Source organism: Gossypium hirsutum, chromosome A02, assembly GCF_007990345.1.
Source record: "Gossypium hirsutum isolate 1008001.06 chromosome A02, Gossypium_hirsutum_v2.1, whole genome shotgun sequence".
NCBI classification, from domain to species: Eukaryota; Viridiplantae; Streptophyta; class Magnoliopsida; order Malvales; family Malvaceae; genus Gossypium; species Gossypium hirsutum.
The window spans coordinates 7954730-7978540 of NC_053425.1; the positions used below are offsets into that span (position 1 = coordinate 7954730).

A 23811-nucleotide genomic window follows, 5' to 3' on the forward strand; every position below is an offset into this window, starting at 1 on the left:
GGCTATCCCGGATCTATTATGATGCGAAGAATCATCAAGAATTCAATTGGACACCCATTAAAGAACCAAAAGATTCTTGAACTCAAGGATTTATCTTGTGCCGCTTGTTCTCAAGGAAAATTGATTATTAGACCATCACCAGCTAAAGTTGGGATTGAATCTCCCACATTTCTAGAACGTATTTAAGGTGATATATATGGGCCCATTCATCCACCATGTGGACCATTTAGATATTTTATGGTATTAATAGATGCATTTAGTAGGTGGTCACATATGTCTTTATTATTGACTCGTAACTTGGCATTTGTGAGACTACTCGCTCAAATAATTTGATTAAGAGCACAATTTCCATATTATGCAATCAAAACTATTCGTCTTGATAATACTGGTGAGCTTACATCCCAAGCTTTTAATAATTATTGTATGTCAATTGGGATAAAAGTTGAACATCTTGTAACTCATGTTCACATACAAAATGATTTAGCTGAATGTTTATCAAACACGTCCAACTAATAGCTCGACCATTGCTTATGAGAACAAAACTCCCTATTACAGCTTGGGGATATACCATTTTACATGCAACATCAGTTGTGCGCTTAAGGCCAACAAGTTATAATAAGTACTCCCCATTACAATTGGTTTTTCGTCAAGAGCGAAATATTTCCCATCTTAGAATTTTTGGATGTGCAGTATATGTTCCAATTACTCCACCACAACGCACAAAGATGGGTCCTCAAAGGAAATTGGGAATATATGTTGGTTATGAATATTTTTCTATAATTAAATATGTTGAACCATTAACTGGAGATTTATTTACTGCATGATTTATTGATTGTCATTTTGATGAAACAACATTCCCAACATTAGGGGGAGAAAAAATACAACTGGTAAAAGAAATTACATGGAATGGATCATCATTATCTTAATTAGATCCTAGCACAAGTCAATGTGAACAATAAGTTCAAAAGATCATACATTTGTAAAACATCGCCAATCAACTGCCAGATTCATTTACTAACCTAAAAAGAATTACAAAATCTCACATACCAGCTGAAAATGCTCCAATATGAATTAATATCCCAATAGGACAAATTGTTAGTGCAAATGAAAGTAATCCACGCTTGAAGTGTGGAAGGCCAATCTGTTCCAAAGATAAAAATCCTCGTAAAAGGAAAGGAGCAATTATTTAAGATGCACTACACCAAAACAGACTTTTAGCGGCGTTTTAGCGGCGTTTTAAAAGAAAACGCCGAAAAAACCTAATAGATGAAGCTTTAGCTGCTTTTTTTTAAAAAATCGCCGAAATAGGTCGACCTTTAGCGGCATTTTACCAAAACGACGCTAAAAGGTTAAGCAAAACGACGTCGTTTTACATGAGCTTCATTTGCAGTAGCGGCGTTTTTGGGAAAACGCCGCAATAGATCAAACCTTAGCGGCATTTTAGAAAAAACGCCGCTAAAACGTTAAGCAAAAAAATGTCGTTTTATATGAGCTTCAATGACATTAGCGGCGCTTTCCTAAAAACGCCACAATAGCTCAACCTATAGCGGCGTTTTTAACACCGCTATAGGTTGCTCCATTAGCGGCGTTTTTGGAAAACGCCGCTAGAAGGTTAAGCAGAACGACATTGTTTTAAATTAGCTTCAATGGCATTAGCGGTGCTTTACTAAAAACGCCACAATATGTCAATCTTTAATGGCGTTTTTGTAAAAACGCCGCTAAAAGGTTAAGCAGAACGATGTCGTTTTAAATTAGCTTCAATGGCATTAGCGGCGCTTTACTAAAAACGCCGCAATATATCAATCTTTAACGGTGTTTTTTTGTAAAAATGTCGCGAAAACATTAAACAGATCGACGTCGTTTTGTTTGAACTTCAATGGCATTAGCGGCGTTTCTTGAAAAACGCCGCTACAGTTTATGGGGCAGACACATTTTCTTTCTTTAACAAAGTAAAAGACAACAAAATCATTACATTTTTTAGTTCTTTATTACTCAATATTAGGTGTTTATGGGTGCTAAATATAATATTTGTTTAAATATAATATTATATATTATATATTTTTTTGAATTTATTTTTAGTAGGGTTTAAAATATAGGTTTAACATTTTGTTAAAGCCTACTAATACTTGCAAATGATTAACCTAAGTCTATTTTAAGAACAATCATATTATATTTTTAATTTTTGTAATAATTATGTCATTTTAATTTAATATTTTTTATTTATTTAATTTTTTTATATAGTTATCTTAATATTATTTTAATGTTTATATTAGACTACTATTATACATTTAGTATAAATTTATTTTTTTATAAATTATAAAATTACATAGTATATATAAAATATTATGAAGTTGAAAACGGATTAGACCAAACTCAGGTATTAAATGTTTCAGTCTAACTTATTTTTTAAATGAATTTAAAATTTTCTATTTAGACTGATTTTTAAATTTAATATTTTTATAGGTTTAGGGGTTATGGGTTTAAGGGTTATAATTTAGGGTTGATAATTTATGTTTTATGATTAAGGGTTTGAGGTTTATAATTTAGAAGGCTAGGGGTTTAGGGTTGAAGGGTTAGTGGTTAGTGGTTAGTGGTTAGGATTAAGGGATATATATGGGTTTAAGGTTTATGGGTTAGGTGTTAGCTAGGGGTTTATATGGGCCGGGTTAAGAGGATAGAGGATAGGGGTTTAGTGTTCTAAAGTTTATTATTTGGGGTTTAGTGTTTAGGGTCTAAGATCTTAGTGTTTAGTGATATTAAGGTTTAAAGGTTATGTGGATAGGGGTTAGGAGTTTAGGGGTTAAAGGTCAATGGTTTATGAATTATGTTTAGTGGTTTAGGGTTTAAGGGATAGAGGTTGGGGTTAGGGGTTATGGTTTATGATTTATACTTTAGGGGTTAATTAAGGTTTAGGGTGTAGTGTTTGGGATTTAATGTTTAGGGTTTATGGTTTATTGTTTATGGTATAGGGTCAGGGTTTTAGCACTGTTCAAGGATTTAGGGGTTATGCTATCAGAGTTTAAGGTTAGGGTTTTAGCTGGAAAGTAATAAGATTTTATTTTTATTGTTTTAAGGTTTTAGAGTTTATAGTTTATGGTTATATTTAGTGTTTAGGGGTTAGTGGGTTTAATTAGGAGTGTATATGTTTAATATTTAAGGGTTATACTGGGTTAGGGAGATTTAGAGTTTGTAGATTGGGTTTTGTGGTTTATGATTTGGGCCGGGTTTGAGATTTAGGGTTTGGGGTTTAAAGTTTGGAGTTTGGGGATTAGGGTCTAATTTTGAAATTAAAAACTTAAAAAGTTAAAATTTAATATTTTAGTTACAAAGTTAAATAAAAAAATTTAAAAGAATGATAATCTCAGTAGGAAAATTTGAAATAAAAAAGCATAGAAAAATATATGTTAAAAATGAAAAAAATATTAAAATTGTGCATTAGTGGTGTTTTTGAAAAAACGTCACAAAAATGAGCTATAATGGCGTTTGTAAGAAAAGACGCCACTAAAAGTTGACCTATACCGGCGTTTTAAATAAAAACGCCGCAAATATTTGAGTTTTAATAGGTTAAACGGCGTCGTTTTTTTTTCATCCTCTTTATCCCCAAGGTAAGCCCCGATACTTAGTATTTTTTCCCAAAACAAAGTTTCCCCTATACCCTCAGTTTCCCCAAATCAAACCCTAATTTTCTTTCCTCCATATCTCACCGATTCAAGGGCTGAGGTTAGTGTTTCTTCTCAATCAATCTTCATAACAACTACTTTTTGTTCTATTTGGGAAAATAAAACCAATTTTCGTTCTTTTTGCACCTACATATTTTCTCACCCCGAGTTTTAACACTGTGACTTAGGGAAAGAAAAACAAAAAGGTACTAACTTTCTCACTGATTCCTTCTCTTTCTCTCCCAAATTTTCCCCAGAAAATTCCTATCTTTACTTAAGCAAGTCCCCACTTCGAGAAGCAGTGAAAGAAGTCTTTTTCCCCCGATCTCTCTCTAGCTCAAGGTAAGGCTCTTCCAAGTCTCTTCTTTCGGGTGTTTCTTTGATTTAGGTTATGTTTATTTTGGGTCCTTTTTTAGATGCCATACAATTGTATATTTGATGAATTTGAGGTTACCTTTATAGAGAAAGTTGCGTTTTTTTTGTTTTATTTGGTGAAATGGTTGCTGATGGAACTCTTGTGAAAATGAAGACCCGAGAAAAAAAATATAAACCTATTGCTTGTTATGTGAATTCTGTGCATCATGTACGTGACTCTATTATGTGAATTCTGTGCATCATGTACGTGACTCAATCAATCACTGATTCATGTCTCTGTTTACAAATACAAATACATAAGCTTATGTTCATTGTTGAACGTATGGAGTTCCATAAAGGTTAGGCTGATTGGATGGTGTTCTAGGTTTCCTTGGTTAAATATTTTGTTTCTTTTAATGGTATTGAGCTTGGTCCTATTTCTCCTCACAATGGTCTTCATTAGGGTGACTGTTACTTACTGTCTTTCCCTAGAATTTTAACTCTGATTTTTAGTGGAAAATCCAGCAACTTTGGTTATTCCAACAAAACCAGCCCTTTGTCCCCTTATTTGTCTCTCCTTTATATTTTTCTCTCTTTTTTTACGTAATTCGAATTTTTAATTTTCGTTCTCATCATACCATTGTTGACGTAGCTTTATTTTTAGTAATTCTTGTAGCTTATATTTTTTTTTATCATTTTATTTGTTTATTCCCACCTGTTATTAGCAAATATAATTAATATTATACCAAGCATTAAATTTTGTTTATTTTTAGAACTCATTTGATTGTTTTGTTGACCAAAAACAGACTTCTGTTCTTCAAATGCAATGAGTAGGGAAGTCTGTCGATATTATTAGAGATAAATCCCAAGCATCTCCAAATAAACCCTCAAGAAAACATTTCCAATTCAATCAAGGTAAACATTGTCTTCCCTAACATTTATGTTTCTTTCAACATGTTTTTCCTTTTATGTTTTTAATGTTTATGATGAAAGATTCAACATCTCTAGAAACTGAATCATGCATTTTTTCTGCTAGGATTAGCAATCTAGTATGAATAAGTTTGATCATTGTTTAAATATATTATAATATAAAAACATAATGGGTGTCAAGATTTATTCTACTTCACTTTCAAGATCGGGTTAGTGTTCAATTAACTGACGTAAGCCTACCACTGTTAAGATTTCTCTTGTTCTGCAACAAGCATAATGGGTGTGACCTCATTTGCTGCTTAAAATATAAAGCCCATAATGGATTACTGTGATGAGGAATAAATAAATCTGGTAAATCAGTATCTTGTTGTTAGGACTTACTTGTGGAATATTTTTGACATCATGTGAAACTAGGGTGTACAGTGTTTTCAAGTAGAAGCAGAACAATGTGCACCTGCTTCCTGCTTCTAAAGTTCCATCTATGTCAGCTTTTCTCCATTGCAGTGAAAATGGAAGATGTATGCCTGTGTGTTTGTGTCTCTATATATGTATGTATTTGGTACTAGATGAAAGCTTTACTCCAGTTTTGAAATATAGACCAAGTTTTGCATACATTGATCATTTTCTGCCTCTTTTCCTTTGAATACATGGTTCTTTTGATACTAAATACTCATGTACTTTCTGCATATTCTGTGATTCTTATTAGATAAGTTATATATCAACAGTTATGTTAGTTTTCGTCAAGGCCTCTGTAAACATAAAGTTGGTATTCTGGTTAGGAGAAGTTAATGTTTATGAGTTGTGTGGAGTATGATTCTGCACATGCAAAGTTGGTTTGTTTAAAGCTGTGCATTTTTAAGTTGATGTTCAACGGCGCAAAGAAAAGAAAAGAAAAACTTAAAGCATTTGTTAGGTTAATTAGTCTTTGCTTTAGTATGATTTTCATGTTTACATAATAATGGTGATTCCATTTTGGTTTTTTAGATGTTCTTTTGGTTTGTTTTCATGTTTCTATCCAACTTATGTGTTTAGTGTGGACTTAGATTGATTGAAGAGTTTAATATTGTCTTGTTGCTCACGTTTTATATAAAAATTATTATATTTTTGTTTGAAAATGCTTTTCAATTTCTAATTATAAAATGAGATGTTGATTGAAGGTAATAAATGCTATAGTGAAGGAAGAAAATGGCACTGATAATGGTATTTAGAATGGCAAGCTTATATTGGATATAGTAAATTGCAGTAAGACTCAATATATTATGATGTTTTTCATGGTCATTGGCAAATTCCAGTTGATTGGGGTTGAAGCAATTGATTTTAATATTTAATATTTTTAAATGTCTTTAAAAGTTATAACTAATTTTTATCAAAATAGTATTAATTATTATTTGAAGTATGAATAAGTATGAATAAGAACACGTGATAATCAGTGTCTTCTTGAGTAGTTCCTGTCATCACATTCTTAAGTTTCCTTTGTCCTATTGATGATAAGTGTGCTTTCTATACAGTGCAGTTTTGCCAGATTTTGCTGAGGTGTACAGCTTCATTGGCAGTGTCTTTGATCTTGGTACAAGTGGGCACTTGAGAAGTTGAAGCAGATGGACCCAATAAATTTGGAAACTGTATGTCATCCAAATGATATTAATAATTTTATTGTATACTAAATATGAAGTAATATATATGAAGTAAAATTATATTGTATACTAAATATGGTACATATACTTTAATTCCTTGTGTTTTGACTTTTAGGATATAGTTCCATGTGCCTGTATTAGTGAATTAATGTTGTATGTATTTCAGTTACTGCTTCCTGCTCCTCCTGCAAGTATTGGTTCAACTGAAGTTGCCATTTAATCTTCGAATTAATATTTGGTACTGATATAGATAAAGTTTTTATATTTGCTTAAACTGAAATATATTTGGTGCTACTCTTATAATCTTACATCTGTTCTAGGTACTATCGAGCACTTGAAATAATATTTGGTGCAACTAAATACACCACAGCCATTGACATTTGTTCTAGGTACGTACAGGTTTTGTTGCTAAATTTTTTTCCTTATTTCTATGCATTTTCGCTTTAAATTACTTAACAAATATTACTTTTTGGACTCTAGCCTCTATTTGCTGGTGAGAGTGGAGTATACCAGGTACGTTTTATTTCAAAATTGTAATAAATAATAGTTTTATCATGATGATTTTGGAAAAATTAATATTTTGGGGTTGCGATTTTGTAAAGATTTAATTGCTGGTTCTGTTTGGAGCAGAACTATTTTGTTTCCAAATTAATTTTTTTATATTTGGTTCAACTTAATTATTATTTGATTCAACTTAAGTATGAATAAGTATGAATTAATTTTATTACTATATATGTAGCTTGCTTGTCCGTTATAATTACAACAATAGCTGACCTTCTCTCGAACCTTATTTTAAATATTTTAAAGATTCAAAGTATATAGGCTGGAAACCTGACGGGTTGCCTTATATCGAGCTGCAAGATATAATGGATCCTCCCTATGTGTAACAACGCCACGTATGATGAATTTTAAAAAATTCAAAAAGACTTGAAAAAAGTTCTATCGCTATTAAATATTTATATAACCTTAATTTATTTCCAATTTACTTATAAAAATTAAACTACGATTGTTTTTCGATATTATTATATTCAAATTACTATTTTTTATATTAATAATGTTTGATTTTAATATTTAATATTTTTAAATGTATTTGTATAAAAAAAAGATTTCAAAAAAAGTTCTATGGAGCTTATAAATAATTCTATCGACCTTAAAAAAGAATTAAAAATTTCAACGACTGAAGGGCCACTTATAAATAATTTTATCAATTTAATAATATTGATCATTGTTTAAATATATTATAACTATTTTTTATCAAAATAGTGTTAATATTGATCATTACTTAAATAAATTACATAACTCACATAACGTACATAACAACTTACATAACTTAACTAATACATGTAGTTTAATCTAATAATTTCCTTAAAAGCATATAGTTTAAAGTTCAAATTTCATCACTTACATAATCTACATAACTTACATAAAACATAAATATATATCATATCAAGACTTACATAATAAACGACTTACCCGTGTAACTTATTGCCAACTTTAGAGTTCAACAACTACGAATTGGATAGGACTTGGATGAATTTCTCAAGGGCAAGCAACGGGTATCAAAATGGAGTGCAATCTTTTTTAGATTTTGCATTTCACAATTCAAGCCAAGAGAATATGATTCTTTGCCCGTGTAAGAAGTGTGGCAATATCTATTGGCATTATCGTGAAGTTGTCTAAGAACATCTAATTGTTGATGGCTTCATTCGGGGGTATAAAAAATGGATTTTCCATGGAGAGTGTACACCTAGTAGAGCCTCTTCGACGATTAATCCGGGTTATCTTTATAGTGGTTACCGTCAGTATGTTAGAGAAGATGACATGGAAGGTATGATGCGGGATGCATTTAATATGCGGAGTGAAGGTTTCCAATCATTTCCACCAAACTATATTGCATCCGATGATTATAATATCGGTGGGAATACTTTTCTAGAAACGAGAAGAAGTGTACCGGATGAACAACCGAATGAAGAAGCGGCAAAGTTCTACACGTTACTTGGTGAAATGAATGAAAAACTTTATGAGGGATCAAAATTTTCGAAAATGTCATTCTGTATTCGCTTTTTCCACTTAAAATGTTTGTGAGGGTGGACTGGAAACTCTTTGACAATGCTGTTAGAGCTTTTGAGAGAAATGTTCCCGTTTGCAAAAATCCCTCAATCATGTAAAGAAATGAAGAAAGTGATAAAAGATTTGGGCTTTGGGTACAACAAAATTCATAGTTGCCCAAATGGTTGCATGTTGTATTGGGGTGATCGGAGAAATCAACAGTCTTGTCATGTTTGCGGTAAATCTCATTGGATGAATAGAGATGCAGAAGATGTTAATGAGGATAAATATGGGCCACAGTCAATAAGGAAGCCGAACAAGATTTTGCGATATTTCCCGCTAATCCCAAGGCTTCAAAGGCTATTCATGTCGTCAAAGACAGCTGAGTTTATGACGTGGCATCATGATCAATGAACGGATGATGGATTATTAAGACATCCTGTAGATTCTTTAGCATAGAAATCATTTGACAATAAATTTCCAAGCTTTGCAAGTGATCCTCGGAGTGTAAGGCTCGGGTTAGCATCTGACGGATTTAATCCTTTTAAAATCATGAGCACCTCGTACAGTACTTGGCCTGTGGTCCTTGTTCCTTATAATTTGCCTCCATGACTCTGCATGAAGCAATCTTCTTTGATATTATCTATGATTATCCCCGGAGAGAAAGGCCCCGGAAATGATATTGACATATATCTGTAGCCACTTATTGAAGAGTTAAAACAATTATGGGCGGGTGTTGAGACATATGATGTATTGAGAAAGGAGAACTTTTACCTACGTGTTGCTTTGTTGTGGATAATTAATGATTTTCCGGCATATGCGAATTTATCTGGTTAGAGTACCAGAGGACGTTATGCTTGTCCTTGTTGTGCTGCTCAAATGTGTTCACAGTGGTTATATAATGGGAAGAAGTTCTACTATATGGGGTATCGTCGGTGGTTAGATGAAAATCATAGCTATAGATTTCAGAGGGCTTTATTTGACGGTACTGAAGAGTTGAAAAAAGCTCCTGAGTAGACCATTGGATCTGAAATCTTATTCATGTTAAAAGATATGGATTTCAGTTATGGGAAGCTGAATCAACCATCTAACAGGCAAACAAATAGACGATCGAGGGATGAATCTGACGAGGAGGATGACCCTAATGAGACGGACTTGTGGAAGAAAAGAAGTATTTTTTTTGAGTTGCCTTATTGGGAGCATCACATATTACGCCACAATTTTGATGTGATGCATATTGAGAAGAATGTCTGTGAGAACATCATCCAGACAATTTTGAACGTCGATGGTAAATCAAAAGATAATCTTCAGAGTCGACTTGATTTAGTTCACATGGGAATTAGGCGTGATATTCATCCCCAAGTACGTCCTAATGGAAAATATTGGTTGTCGCCTACAATTTTTACAATGTCAATGGAAGAGAAAGAAATGTTCTGCACGGTGTTGAAGGATATAAAAGTTCCGGATGCGTATGCATCAAATATATCTCGATGTGTAAGTCTTAAAGATCGAAGAATATATTCATTAAAATCACATGACTATCACATCTTGATGCAAGATCTACTTCCAGTTGCTTTACGGTGCTGTATGTCAAAGAAGGTAACGTCCTGTATAATTGAACTGTCCAATATAATGAAAGCAATTTGTGGCAAAGTTCTGAATGTTGAAGAACTTGAAAAAGTACAAGATCGAACTGCTTTGACATTATGCAATTTGGAGAAGATCTTTCCACCTTCCTTCTTCACAATTATGGTGCACCTTGTCATTCATCTCCCTCGTGAAGCAATAATTGGTGGGCCAGTTTTCTATCGTTGGATGTATCCAATTGAAAGGTGCTAATTTATTTCAAAGGCATTCACCTTTATACCTATAGTTACCAGTTTTGATAATGTTGTATATGGTGTTTAGGTTCCTAAGCAAATTGAAGTCTTATTGCCGTAACAAGCGTTATCCGGAAGGATCAATTGCTGAAGGCTACTTGGCAGAGGAGTGTATGACATTCTGTTCTAGATATTTAGAAGATGTTGAAACAAGATTGAATAGACCATGTAGAAATGCCGAACTCAATGATCCTAGCTTGGCCAAAACTTATTTATTTCAAAGTTATGGAGAACCAATCGGCAAAGTTGAAATTGCAGAATTAGATGACCGATATTGGATACAAGCACATAGATATGTTCTTTTCCAGCACAATGCACTTGAACAATTACGCAAGTAAGTTCTAGAATATGATAAATATTCATCTTTTTTTGATTTGTTTATTTTTTAACGAATTAAACATGTTTTTAACATAGTGAGTACAAACAAGTCTTAAGATCTCGTTCACGCTCACGAAGATTACAACATCGCGAGATTAATAGGTTATTCGCAGAATCTTTTCTTGAATAGTTAAGCCAAACGGTATGCAACTCAACATTTTAGTGACAAATAATAATGTTTTCTCATAACATTTACAGTTACTCAATTTACTTTTGATTCAATAGGTATGGAGTAGGAATGTCGTTAATGACGAAGTTAAATGGCTTTCTCAAGCTCCGAATCGAGTAGTAAAAAGATATAGTGGCTTCATCATGAATGGATTCAGATTTCATACCAAATATCGCGAGAGATTGAGGAGAACTCAAAATTGTGGAGTAGTTGTTAATTCTTTAATTACAAGTTACGCTAGTGCTAGGGACAGTAATCCTGTCGAGGGAAATGTGGAGTATTACGGACTTCTAAACGACATTATTGAGTTGGATTACTATGAAAAATGGAAAGTTGTCTTATTTCGATGTGATTGGGCTGATGCTAATACTGCTCGCGGAATTAAAAATGATTAGTTTGGTTTTACAATAGTGAATTTCTCTCGATTAATTCACACTGGAGAACATTTGATAGACGAGCCGTATGTATTTTCTTCTCAAGTTAAACAAGTTTTTTACTCGAAAGATCCAATTGATGAGGGTTGGTACGTTGTACTTCGAAACACCCCTAGAGACTTGTTTGACATGGGGAATGGAAGTAGGGATGACATCGTTGAAAGATCAAAAACTTTGCCTTTTCCAGAACAAAACTTAAATGAAAATATCCCTAGTACTAGTACACAATTTCAATGGGTTCGTCAGGATGTGGACGAAGATATTTATGATTTATGATGTAGTAAGATTTTATGATTTTTTTTAATATGTAATGTTATAATTTTAACATTGGTCATGTAATATAATTTAACTATTTTATATTTACTATTGGTGTTATTTCTTACTAAGATTTTAACTATTTTATGTGTTGCAGGAAAAATGCCTAGAAGAAGATTAAGAGATCTTAGTATTATATAGAATACTACAAATTCGGAAGAAGTAAGTACTGAACAGCAGACAGTTGTTGGATCTTCAAGTGTGCCGGAGACACTTGACGAGTCTGTGGAATTTCAAAGTAATGTTAAGTTTATTTTACAAATTGTATTAAATTTTATTACTGATTTATTTTTAAATTTCAATATAGTAATAATACATTATTTTTTAGCTGAAAATGGTGGGACGCGCAGAGGTCGAGGACGTACGCTCTTAACAGATTTATATAACTTAAAATCTGTCAAGCGTGTCAAAGTAACTAGAAACAGCCATGGTCAGCCTGTTGGACAAGAAGCTCGACTTTTAGCAGGCTATTTGGGCATTATAGCACGAAATGCCAATATGTTGCCCATCAACTACGAATCATGGCATAACATGCCGGATAGCAATAAAAATCAAGCTCTCTCTAATATTAAGGTAACAAAACGTTAATGTAATTTATAATACTTTGGTTTAAGTTTCATTTATATTTAATTCCTAAACTTGTGTTTTTTAGGAGAGGTTTGCTTTAGAGGTCTCTGATGCCTATATCAAGAAGGCATTGGGTAAAAAACGGAGAGACCATAAAAGCAGTTTGAAAAAAGAATATTTAAAAAAACACATAAGCCTCGAAGAAAAATTGCAAAATGTCCCACCGGGAATGCTGAGGTACCAATGGGAAGATGCGGTTCGATTTTGGAATTCGAAGAAAGGAGAGGTATTATGTACTTGCAAACTCTTATAAATTTTTTGGTTTTTAGTATTTACTATATACGTAATAATAATTTCATTATGTAAGACCGTGAGCGAGTTGGAACAAGCAGCAGGCAAAAACAAAAATTTACGCACACGGCAGGGTCGAGAAGTTTTGCTTGTGTAGCTCAGGCCGCGGTACTATGGATTTATTAATTCTATCAAGTATTAATGACTTTCTACTATTAAATAATATTTTTACTACTATATTGTAGGAAGCCTCGTCTGGTCAAAAAGTTGGACGCCTTCAGCTTTTTGACATTACGCACAGGAAAAAAGATGGAACTCCGATGACATTTGAGGCTGCAGAAATTATGGTATATTTACTTAATAAAATTTGATTTCATTATAAATATTTATAATATTTAATTCTAATGTTTTAATTTGTCACTTTTATATAATGTTATGTTGTATTCTTTTTTATTGTATATTTCGTTTCTAACTCTTTGACTGATTTATTAGGAGAAACTAAAAGATAAGAAGGTAGAGTATGAAGCGACTGCTTCGACTGATAGTTCTGTTAATTTTGAGGATATTGATAACAGAATTATTAATGAAGTTTTGGGTCCTGAAAGGTATGGTCGGGTTAGATTTCAAGGATCTGGTGTTAACCCGACCCAATATTTTGGATCCACCTCGCACCAATACATGCCTTCCGGGAGTCAAAGTCAAGCTGAAGTTCAGAGGCTAAAGATCGGATAGTTCAGATACAAGCTAGCACAGATGAGCAAATTTCTCAACTTAGAGCGGAGGCAGCAGCGCAGGAGGCTGAGGCAGCAGCGAGGGAGGCGGAGCAGAACAGAAAATACAATGAACTCCAGCTACAGCTTCAGTCTATGATGACTATGTTCCAGCAATTTCAAAATCCGCCATCTTAGACATTTGTTTTCTTGTAACTTTTAACATTATTGTAAGAATATTTTGAATATTCATTTACAATTTATATAATATATTTTTCGTATAATTTTGTATTATTTAAATTTACGGGTTTTGGTTGGATTTCATGGTATATTTGCTGTTTTTGGTTCAATTTCTTGCAGGAGGGTTGGATATAAGTGCAAAAATACATATTGCAAAACTGGGCAAATTAGCGGCGTTTTTTAAAAAAGCGCCGGTAAAGGTCATGATCTTTAGCGGCGTTACATATAGTGACGTCCCAAGCGCCGCTAATACTTTTAGCAGCGCTTAAAAACGCCGCTAAAGGCAAAAAAAACCCGCTAAAAGTCTATTTTCCTATAGTGATGATAATATTGTGGAGGTAAGTGCTCAAGAAAAGGCCAAAGATATAACTAATAAAAAAAACCCTAGAAGAGGTTCAGGTGCCTGAAAATGGTGATAACGAAGAAATCTTAATAAACTATGTTACTTCAGGAAAAAGATGGAACCGAAAAAATATAGTTGTCGACAATAATTTTGCTTATAATGTTGCTAATGAAATAGCAAAAGAAAATGAGAATCCTGAGCCTAAGTCTATTGAGGAATGTATAAATAGAAAAGATTGGCCAAAATGGAAAGACGCAATTCCAGCAGAATTCAATTCACTTTGTAAACGTGAGGTTTTTGGACCTATAGTCCAAACATCTAAATATGTAAAGATGGTAGGATATAAATGGATATTTGTACGAAAACGAAATGAGAAAAATGAAGTCGTAACATATAAAGCACGACTTGTAGCACAAGGATTTTCACAAAGGTCTGACAGTGATTATGAAGAGACATATTCTTCTGTGGTGGATGCAATCACGTTTAGATACCTTATTAGTCTAGAAGTACTTGAAAAACTTGACATACATCTAATGGATGTTGTTACAGCCTATTTATATGGTACACTTGATAATGAAATTTATATGAAAATCCCAGAAGGATTTAAAATCCCTGAAGACTATAGGGTTTCCCGGGAAAATTGCTTAATCAGATTAAAGAAAAGTTTATATGAATTAAAACAATCTGGACGTATGCGGTACAATTGTCTTAGTGAATATTTGTTAAATGAAGGTTATAAAAACGATCCAATCTATCCATGTGTTTTCATAAAAAGGTCTGAATTAAACTTTGTGATAATTGTTATTTATGTTGATGATCTAAATATTATTAGAACTCTTGAAGAGCTTCAAAATGTAGTAAATTACTTAAAGAAAGAATTTGAGATGAAAGATCTTAGAAAAACAAAATTTTGTCTTGGCCTGCAGATCGAACATTTAAAAGATGGATGTAATACCCCTTAACCCTTTTTCGACATCGAAATAGGATTACGGAGCATTACCGGTCACTACAGTTTATAACACGAATCATATAAATTAATTATTATAAAGTTCAATATTTTATCTTATTGATTCTTAAATGGACATTCGGGGCCCAATGAAGATGTTAAGAACAAATTGGGACCTAATCAGAAGCTTATAAAAATTTTAATAAAATTTCCAAAATTTCTTTTAATGAACAGTACCACACGCCTGTGTTGTCACCCCGTGTGACTCACACAGTTGGGACACGCCATGTCCTTTACCTGTGTACTTCTTTGACTTATTGTTCATGAACAAAGTATTTTCACACAGCCAAGACACACGCTCGTATGCTTAACCCGTCTGGATTTATTTTCAATCCGAACCTAGTGCAGTTTTCACACGGCCAGACACATGCCCGTGTACTGTGGTCGTGTACTTCACATGGCTAAGACACACGCCCGTGTCTCTGCTCGTATGGCCATACCTTAGAATTCTGTTCACCAAATTTTTAGATGCAGGAGACACACGGTCTACTCACATGCCCGTGTAAGGGCCGTGTGTCTCACATGGTCTGTTCACATGCCCGTGTGCCAGGCTGTGTGGACTCAAAATGAACCTTATAGTCTAAGTTTACCAACCCTGTAAAATTTAATAACAAGCAACTTAAAATCAAATCTTTCAACCAGTCCAAAACATGATTAAATACATCAATTACACACTAAAACCACCAATGTAACGATCTATCTCGAGTGTATTAATAAGTATTTAACATAAGAACTTTCAAATAGTATACTTTGATACCGTTCATAATCAAATCAAATAAACTATGTAAAAGACCATTTTATAATACTTAAGTCTACATATAAAAGTTAACCAATGTCATCATTTACACTATTAACATTCACATTCAAAACGACTTGCAAAAGACAACTTAGGTACATGCCTTTTTTCAAAATAAAATACGTCACCAAGTATTTGAGTTTGGGCTTGTCTTGGATGCTGAGTTGTTAGTCACTTTCGTACCTAACCTGCGCACGGAAACAAATGGTACGCTGAGTATTCACTTAGTGGTATTTCTATAAACCAACACTTAAACATTTATTAACACAAAATGCATTTAAACTACTACTTTCAAATCTAATAGCACTAATTATATTCAAGTTCTTTCTCAATGAAACATTAAGTTCAATTATATATCCATCAATAACAGTCGATTTCCAATACAGTAGCATAGTCATGTAATTTTCCAGTGTGGTAATTTACCCCTATTAACATAATTCAGACTTTGGCGGATACACGGATCCAACCAACACACCAATACGGCACAATATGCCTTATCGGCTTTACTGAAGTAAACAGTAGTAGTACGGTACATAGTACCTCACCGGATTAAACCTAAGTAACAAAAATAGTACGACACACGAAGTGCCTCATCGACACAAAGTCGAAGTAACAGTATGACACTATTAGTGCCTCATCGACCTAAGGTCGAAGTATCCCTATACACTTCCAATCCTATGGCATGCCAATTATATCCAACCTAGCCCGAAACTGTTAATAGGGTATTTATTTCACTTAAATTTTCAGATAACAGTCAATATACATTGCAATTCAAATAATCACAACTCAACTTGATTCAATACAATGATAGTAATACTTACCTCTATCTAATAAATGCAAATAAAATTTTTAAGTTTGGTTTATAGAAATACAAATCGTAATTTTTCAGATTACTCCTCATCCACCTTTTCTTTTCCTTTCTTTGTCGATGTCTCTGGTACTACATTAGCTACGGAAATTAAACAATTCGTACTATTAATACAATAACAATTCATAATGAATAATTGAATTTTTATTTAATCCAAACCTAAATTTTCAATTTAATGCTAATTAACACATTTATTTTTGTCACTCAATTTCATACTTCATTTTTATTCAATTTCCTATCATATTCTCCTTAAACATTGAATATTCATGGTAAAACCCTAATCTCAAGTTTCTTTCAATTTAGTCTGATGATTGTACGATTGATAGATGTGAATAAAGATAAATTTCGTCCTTACGAGAATGATGAAGAGTTTCTTGGTCCTAAAGTACCATATCTAAGTGCCATTGGAGTATTGATGTATCTTGCAAACAACACAAGACCTGATATAGCTTTTGCTGTAAACTTGTTAGTAAGATTTAGTTCTTTTCCAGCACGTAGACATTGGAATGGAATTAAATATGTATTTAGATATCTCAGAGGGACAATTGATATGGGGTTATTTTATTCAAATAATTCAAAATACCTATTAGTTAGTTATTGATGGTCGTGTAACTAACTAAAAATTTGACTTAAGGCAAGTGCACCTATCGAACAGTAGTATAGTTATGGTGAGACCGGAAATATCGTATCCATGAGAACTAAAAGTACTAGTAATTACTATCTTTTTATTATCTAGCTTAAGAATTAAAGTGTGTTTTTAAACTAAAACTATTTATCTAATTAACAAAGATTAAGACAAAGATGAAGTTTGGAAAATACTTTAGGAAAAACCAATGGAGAAGACAATACCTAAGGAAGAATCCACCTAGACTTCACTTATTACTTCTGAAAAAGACAATTTATTCACTTAACTTAATCCGTAGAAATCCCTAATTTATGTTAGTATCTCTCTCGAGAATAAGAACAACTGACTTTAGGTTAATTAATTAAAATCTCTTTCTAATTAAAACTCCAATTGTCGCATTAACTCGATCTATGGATTCCCTTAGTAGATTTGACTCTAATCCGACAGATTTATGTCATCCTATCTCTAGGATTGCATTCAACTCCATTTAATTATGGATGATCTACTCTTACACAGGGACTTTTGCTCCACTGAATAAGTACATCAAAACTTGAATTAATACCCTGGAATATTAAAACAAGAATTTAAAACTTACAATTAAGAATAAGAATAAGTCTTTATCATATAATTTAAATAGTAATAAGATTTGTCATAGGGTTCATCTCCCTTTGGTATTTAGGGAGTTTAGATCATAATAATAATGGAAAATATCTCAAAGTTTGGAAAACAACAAAACATAAAGAAACTTAAAGAACTTCTAGAAAATTGGATGGAAATTTTCAGTCTTGATTTAGATCCTGGCTCCGAGGTGATTCCGATGGCTGTTCTTGAATATTTTCTGCCTCCAACTCTGTGTGTCTCCCCTAATCCTCTTTTAGGGTGTTTATATAGGCTTTAGAATGCTTCAAAACCCTTAAAAGTGTTCTTTTTCAAATAGAACTAGGCTTAGGCTCGGCAGAGACACGGCCGTATGCCACGCTCGTGTGACGGTGCTTAGGCCGTGTATAATACTGAGTTGGTTCTTAGTTGACACGGCCATGACACACGGGCGTGTGGATCACCCGTGTGGAAGTGCCTAGGCTGTGTGAAATACTGATTTAGGCCCAATTTGTCCGTTTTTGGTCCGTTTCTTGCTATTTTTGCTATCCTAAGCTCTCCTGAATATAAAACATGAAATTAAAGGATTAGGAGCATCGAATTCACTAAAATCAAGGAAAAAACATTTATAAATATGCCAAGCATGGGGTAAAAATATGTATATATTATAGTTTATCAGTCATGCTAATGCTAGATATTTATCGGATCCACATAAAGGTCAATCTCAAACGGGATATCTATTTACATGTGGAGGTACTGTCATATCATGGCGTTCGACAAAGCAAACATTAGCTGCTACCTCTTCAAATCATGCTGAAATAGTTGCAATGCATGAGGCAAGTCGAGAGTGTGTTTGGCTAAGGTTATTAACCCCACATATCCAGAAGATATGTAATTTGCCTTTACAGGAAAATATGTCAACTATCTTATACGAAGATAATGCAGCATGTATAGCTCAATTAAAGGGTGGTTATATCAAAGGTGACAGAACGAAACATATTTTACCAAAATTATTCTTCACTCATGATCTTGAGAAGAAATGAGATATAGAAGTTCAACAAATTCGTTCTAGTGATAATTTAGCAGATCTTTTTACCAAGGCATTGCCAACTTCAACATTTGAAAGACTACGAAACAAGATTGGAATGCGTCAACTCAAAGATATAATGTGATGTTGTCATTAGGGGGAGTCTAAAACGTACTCTTTTCCTTTAACCAATGTTTTGTCCCACTGAGTTTTCCTAGTAAAGGTTTTTAACGAGGCAACTTGCAATAGGAGATTGTGTATTCTTTTTCCTTCATTAGGTTTTTATCCCATTGTGTATTCTTTTTCCTTCATTAGGTTTTTATGAGGCACAATTTTCTCTAGTGGACATTCAAAAGGAAGTGTTACAAATAAATGTGAATGTCCATATTCTAACCCCCTCATTTATAAAGTAAAACCTCTCATTCAAATGATGAAAATTACGAAAAACCCATGGGATGTTTGTATCATGAACATTCTTAAAAATTCATTCTTCAAATTATTGCTCCATTTCACACGTGAATCAACTTAATTTCTTTCTTCAAGTCAATATGAATCACAATTGGAACAAAAATAATACCGCAACTTTCAACACATTACACCATACATGATATGATAGGAAAAATAATTTAAACAGGACATGATACACCTTTATGTTAGAATCTGTTTATTATCTTACATGAATCGTCAACTTATCAAAATTTATATGAAAATAGTTTTCAGAGTTATAACTTACTCAGCTTGACAGGTCCCAGCTGTTGTGCCTTGGCTCTTAGCACATGCTTCTGAATCTTCCCTGTAGCTGTTTTTGGCAGTGGACCAAACACCACTGATTTAGGAACCCAGTAAGCAGGCATCTTGGACTTGCAAAACTTCATTATGTCCTCTGCTAACCACTGTTCATCCGATTTGTTGACCTCCGGCTTCAATGTCACGAAAGCGCAGGGCGATTCTCCCCACCGTTCATCTGCCCTAGCTACCACTGATGCCTCCAACACTGCAGGGTGCAAGTATAGACTATTTTCAACCTCAACGCTACTGATGTTTTCGCCTCCAGATATGATGATGTCCTTTGACCTATCTTTTATTTCAATGTACCCATCTTGATGCTTCACACCAAGATCCCCAGAGTGGAACCAGCCGTTTGCAAATGTCTCCTCGTTTGCTTTCGGGTTCTTTAAGTAGCCCTTCATCACGACATTGCCACGCATCACTATTTCTCCCATGGTTTTTCCATCGGCAGGGACAGGTTCACCGGTTTTGGTACTGATCACATCTAGGCATTCTAAAGTAGTGTATCGAACACCTTGACGTGCATTTAGACGAGCTTGGGTATCGGGTGGTAGTGAGTCCCATTCAGGCTTCCAGGCACAAATTGTAGAAGGACCATAGGTTTCTGAGAGACCATAAGTGTGGGTGACTCGGAAGCCTTTTCGAGACATTGCAAAGAGAACAGCGGGAGGCGGAGCAGCACCGGCTGTCATTACGTGAACAACATGGGGGAGGGGCAGAATTGTGTCCTCTGGTGCGGCATTAACTATGGTATTGAGCACCACAGGTGCAGCACAGAAGTGAGTCACCCCATGCTTTGCGATGTCCGAGTAGACTCCCTTTGCTGTTACCTGCAAATGCAAATCAGTAAGTAACAAGCTATAATTGTACCTATGTTGCTTTGACTCTTCATTTTTTAAAGTATCCTCAAGACTGATATTCAACACAAATTCAAACAGAGATGTAGAAATATGACCCGCCAAACACATTTGAGTTCGAGTAATGGAAGACCGAAATATATATAACTTGATAGTTTCAATGAATTTATGCCTAGAGCCACACCAAGAATAAATGAATATGGAACAAATAAGCTAATTTGCATGGAAATTACCTGTCGAAGACATATATTTGTTCCACAAAGAGCCGCAATTGCCCAAGTGAAACACCAACCATTGCAATGGAACATGGGAAGAGTCCACAAGTATATAGCTCCTTCATTCATCCCCCATACAAGAGGATTACACAAGGACATTAAATACGCCCCTCGGTGATGTAAAACTACTCCTTTAGGGCTGGCTGTTGTGCCCGAAGTATAACCCAAAGCTATACTTTGCCATTCATCCTGGGGAGGTTTCCAAGCAAAGTCAGGGTCACCACTTTCTAAGAACTTTTCGTACTCAATGGCTCCTTGCCTCAAAGCATATCGAAGTGCTTCGGGATCGCAGGCTTCATCGGCGACGACAACCAGAAGTGGAGGGTTGAAATGGCCTTGGCTTTTCTCCTTCATGATTTTCAATGAATCCTCTGCCAAAGTGAAGAACTCTTGGTCCACAATGACAGTGGCAGACTGGGAATGGCCCAAGAGGAAAGCAATGGTGGATGCATTTAGGCGAATATTGACAGGGTTTATTACAGCACCACACATGGGAATTCCAAAATGAGCTTCATAGGTTGCAGGGATATTTGGTGCAATCACAGCCACCTGCCAATGGTAGAAATTGCTGAACCAGATAATATATAAAATAATTTATTTTCACTGAGACTTTTAATTTTAATGAATTAATATTGGGTTTTATCTTTTTCAACGATTCCTAAATATCAAATCTCAGTATTCTATTATAAGAAAAAGGTTATCCAACCTAGTTTTATACTTTTATTATTGACTTATTCCAAACATAAAAAGATTGACTAATTAAATTCAAGTATATTATGATATTAATAATATAAATTATATGTTGACTGAATCTTAATTTAATTGGACTGAGTGTCTTGGAATGGATTATATTTTTATTTATGAGTTGAAGAAAAATATTAGTTCAAATAATATTATATTAATTTCTCATAATAAAATTAAAAAGTATATGGTAAAATTCTTATGAATTAAATTAAATTAAACAACAAATATTTCTAAAATTACAGGCATCAAAAAACTAAAATGCAAAATTTATATTAAATACTGTGATGATATATATTTGTTCCTTAACCCCCTAATTTCCATCTTCATACACATATAAATAAATTTATTTACAGGTGCATTTGATTTTCTTTTGAGGGATGAAGAATAACAAGGACTCATTTAAAGCTTAACAAACCAAAAAGAAAATGATGAAAATAATATAAACATCGACCAATACAAATATACCTTAATATTTATAGACATAAATTTGAAATTTAATAAACTAAGCTTCATTCTTTCTATATTAGCAACTAAAAAAACTTAAAAAGGAGACGAAACTAAATATTTAAGCATATATTTCATTCTCTATATTTTTGAAACTCAGCAAGCAAAAAAGCAGAACTAAGAAACGCATTAGCAACGGGTGATTATTTTGATTACCGTGCTACCGGCTCCGACGGAGCGTTTAGCGAGAGCTGAGGCCAAGCGACAGCAGCGCTGGTAAGTTTGGAGCCACGTGTAAGTATGAGATCCATGGACCACCGCTTTTCTGGACGGATGAACCTTAGCGGCTCGTTCCAAGAACCACAACGGCGTCAACGCCGTGTAGTTGGCTGCCTTCTTCGGAAGATCGTCGATATCTCTAATCGCCATCGCCGTCGATTTTCACTAAACTCTCTTAGAATCTTCCTTATTTGTTGGATTCTTTTTTTTTTTTCTTTGGATCGATCTTATTTGTTGCACTTCTGAAGCAGATTTATAAAGGCTGTAATATTTATTATATGGGGAATTGCGTCGAAGGCGCCACGTGAACTGTTGAAGAAAATACCATTATTCCTTTTTTATTACTTAAAAAAATAATATTTAGAAAGTTCTACTTTTTTTATTTTGAATTTAATCGATAATATCAAAAAAATATTAAATTTATTTTTTTAATGTTTACATTTTTTATAATTAAATTTGATCCATTTTTATAGTTAAATTTGATAATATATCTTTTAAAAAGAGTCAAATTTGATCATTAAGTAAAATTATTTTTCTTAACAAAAATATTATCTAAAATATGACAACATGCATGGCAATCTAAATATGTTTCATACTGCTTTTTGAAACTTTTTATAATTTTTTTGAGTTTTATTTTTATTTTTCATAATTATTAAATTATTTGTTGATATGACATGCAAAAAAAATAGTGTCATGTCATCTTGAAGTGGTCAAATGGTTCAAATTTAAGATCTTTCAATACAAAAGTTACATGACAAATGGGTCTTTTTATCAAATAACTCCGTTCTCAAGCTCAAGGTTTTAATCTTTTCAGGCTAATTCCCTTATTTACTGCGACTTTACTAATGACTAAACTCGCTTCATTGAAACTCTTATTGTGACGAGCATTTGTTGCTATAGAATAAACCAATTTCAAAATAAGATAACATGCTTAATAAGGCATAAGTTTTAGTATCATAAGTGTTTCTTTATAGGAACGTCCACGAATATGATCAATTGGACAATCATGCAAGTTGCTATACCAATATCGATAATTATGGATTAAATTGAATTCTAGAAGTACTTAATTGATTGAAATTATCCATTTAGATAAAGATAAACCACGTTTGGACTTAAATCAAGGAAAAGCTAAAGCTTCAGACTAGTTCGATTTTACTACTACGCCCCTAATTATCGAGGTAAGTCTGTATGAATTGTGATCATATTAATGTTATATAAATTGAATGTTTAATGAGTTTTTTCAATATAAATGAATCAAAATATGAATTTATTCACGCTATAATGAATTGACGGATATCGAGGCCTAATTGAACCTTAAAAATTCTTAGGATACAAATGACATGTCATTAGGGGTTTTATGTTTCGAGTACTGGTCTTGAATGTTCTACTGATGGCTAAGGTCTTGCATTTATTGCAGATTCTCCACAACTCGTGTACCTTACATTCCGACCCACAGCTCGTGTGAGTAGGCCCATGTCACAGCTTGTATGAGTAGGCCCATTTCACAGCTCGTGTGAGCAAGCCCATTTCATAGCTCGTGTGAGCAGGCCC

The 23811-nt window shown here is 33.6% G+C and overlaps 1 protein-coding gene and 1 long non-coding RNA gene across 2 annotated transcripts; one reads left to right on the top strand and one right to left on the bottom strand.

Annotated features, from left to right (window-relative positions):
- The first annotated feature begins 3629 nt into the window (after positions 1 to 3629).
- Positions 3630 to 12497, top strand: LOC121215457 (uncharacterized). Its single transcript, XR_005911280.1, has 10 exons — positions 3630 to 3720; positions 3917 to 4001; positions 4820 to 4928; positions 6452 to 6565; positions 6744 to 6815; positions 6898 to 6966; positions 7058 to 7090; positions 11900 to 12040; positions 12131 to 12375; positions 12455 to 12497. It is a non-coding gene; the product is annotated as an uncharacterized lncRNA (long non-coding RNA).
- Positions 12498 to 19388: 6891 nt separating this feature from the next.
- On the bottom strand, positions 19389 to 22502 carry LOC107933241 (acetate/butyrate--CoA ligase AAE7, peroxisomal). The gene is made up of 3 exons (XM_016865398.2): positions 22198 to 22502; positions 20752 to 21342; positions 19389 to 20491 (listed from the first exon to the last, which is right to left on the bottom strand). Exons 1-3 carry the CDS (start codon positions 22408 to 22410, stop codon positions 19595 to 19597), a joined length of 1701 nt encoding a protein of 566 aa, XP_016720887.1. The 5' UTR covers positions 22411 to 22502; the 3' UTR covers positions 19389 to 19594.
- Positions 22503 to 23811: the final 1309 nt, after the last annotated feature.

Excerpts from the sequence above, each read along its gene's own strand:
- LOC107933241 (XM_016865398.2), bottom strand. The coding sequence starts at position 22,410 with ATGGCGATTAGAGATATCGACGATCTTCCGAAGAAGGCAGCCAACTAC. Across the intron at positions 21,343-22,197 it reads CCGTCGGAGCCGGTAGCACG|GTGGCTGTGATTGCACCAAA; the intron begins GTAATCAAAATA and ends TACCATTGGCAG. Across the intron at positions 20,492-20,751 it reads CAAATATATGTCTTCGACAG|GTAACAGCAAAGGGAGTCTA; the intron begins GTAATTTCCATG and ends TTGCATTTGCAG.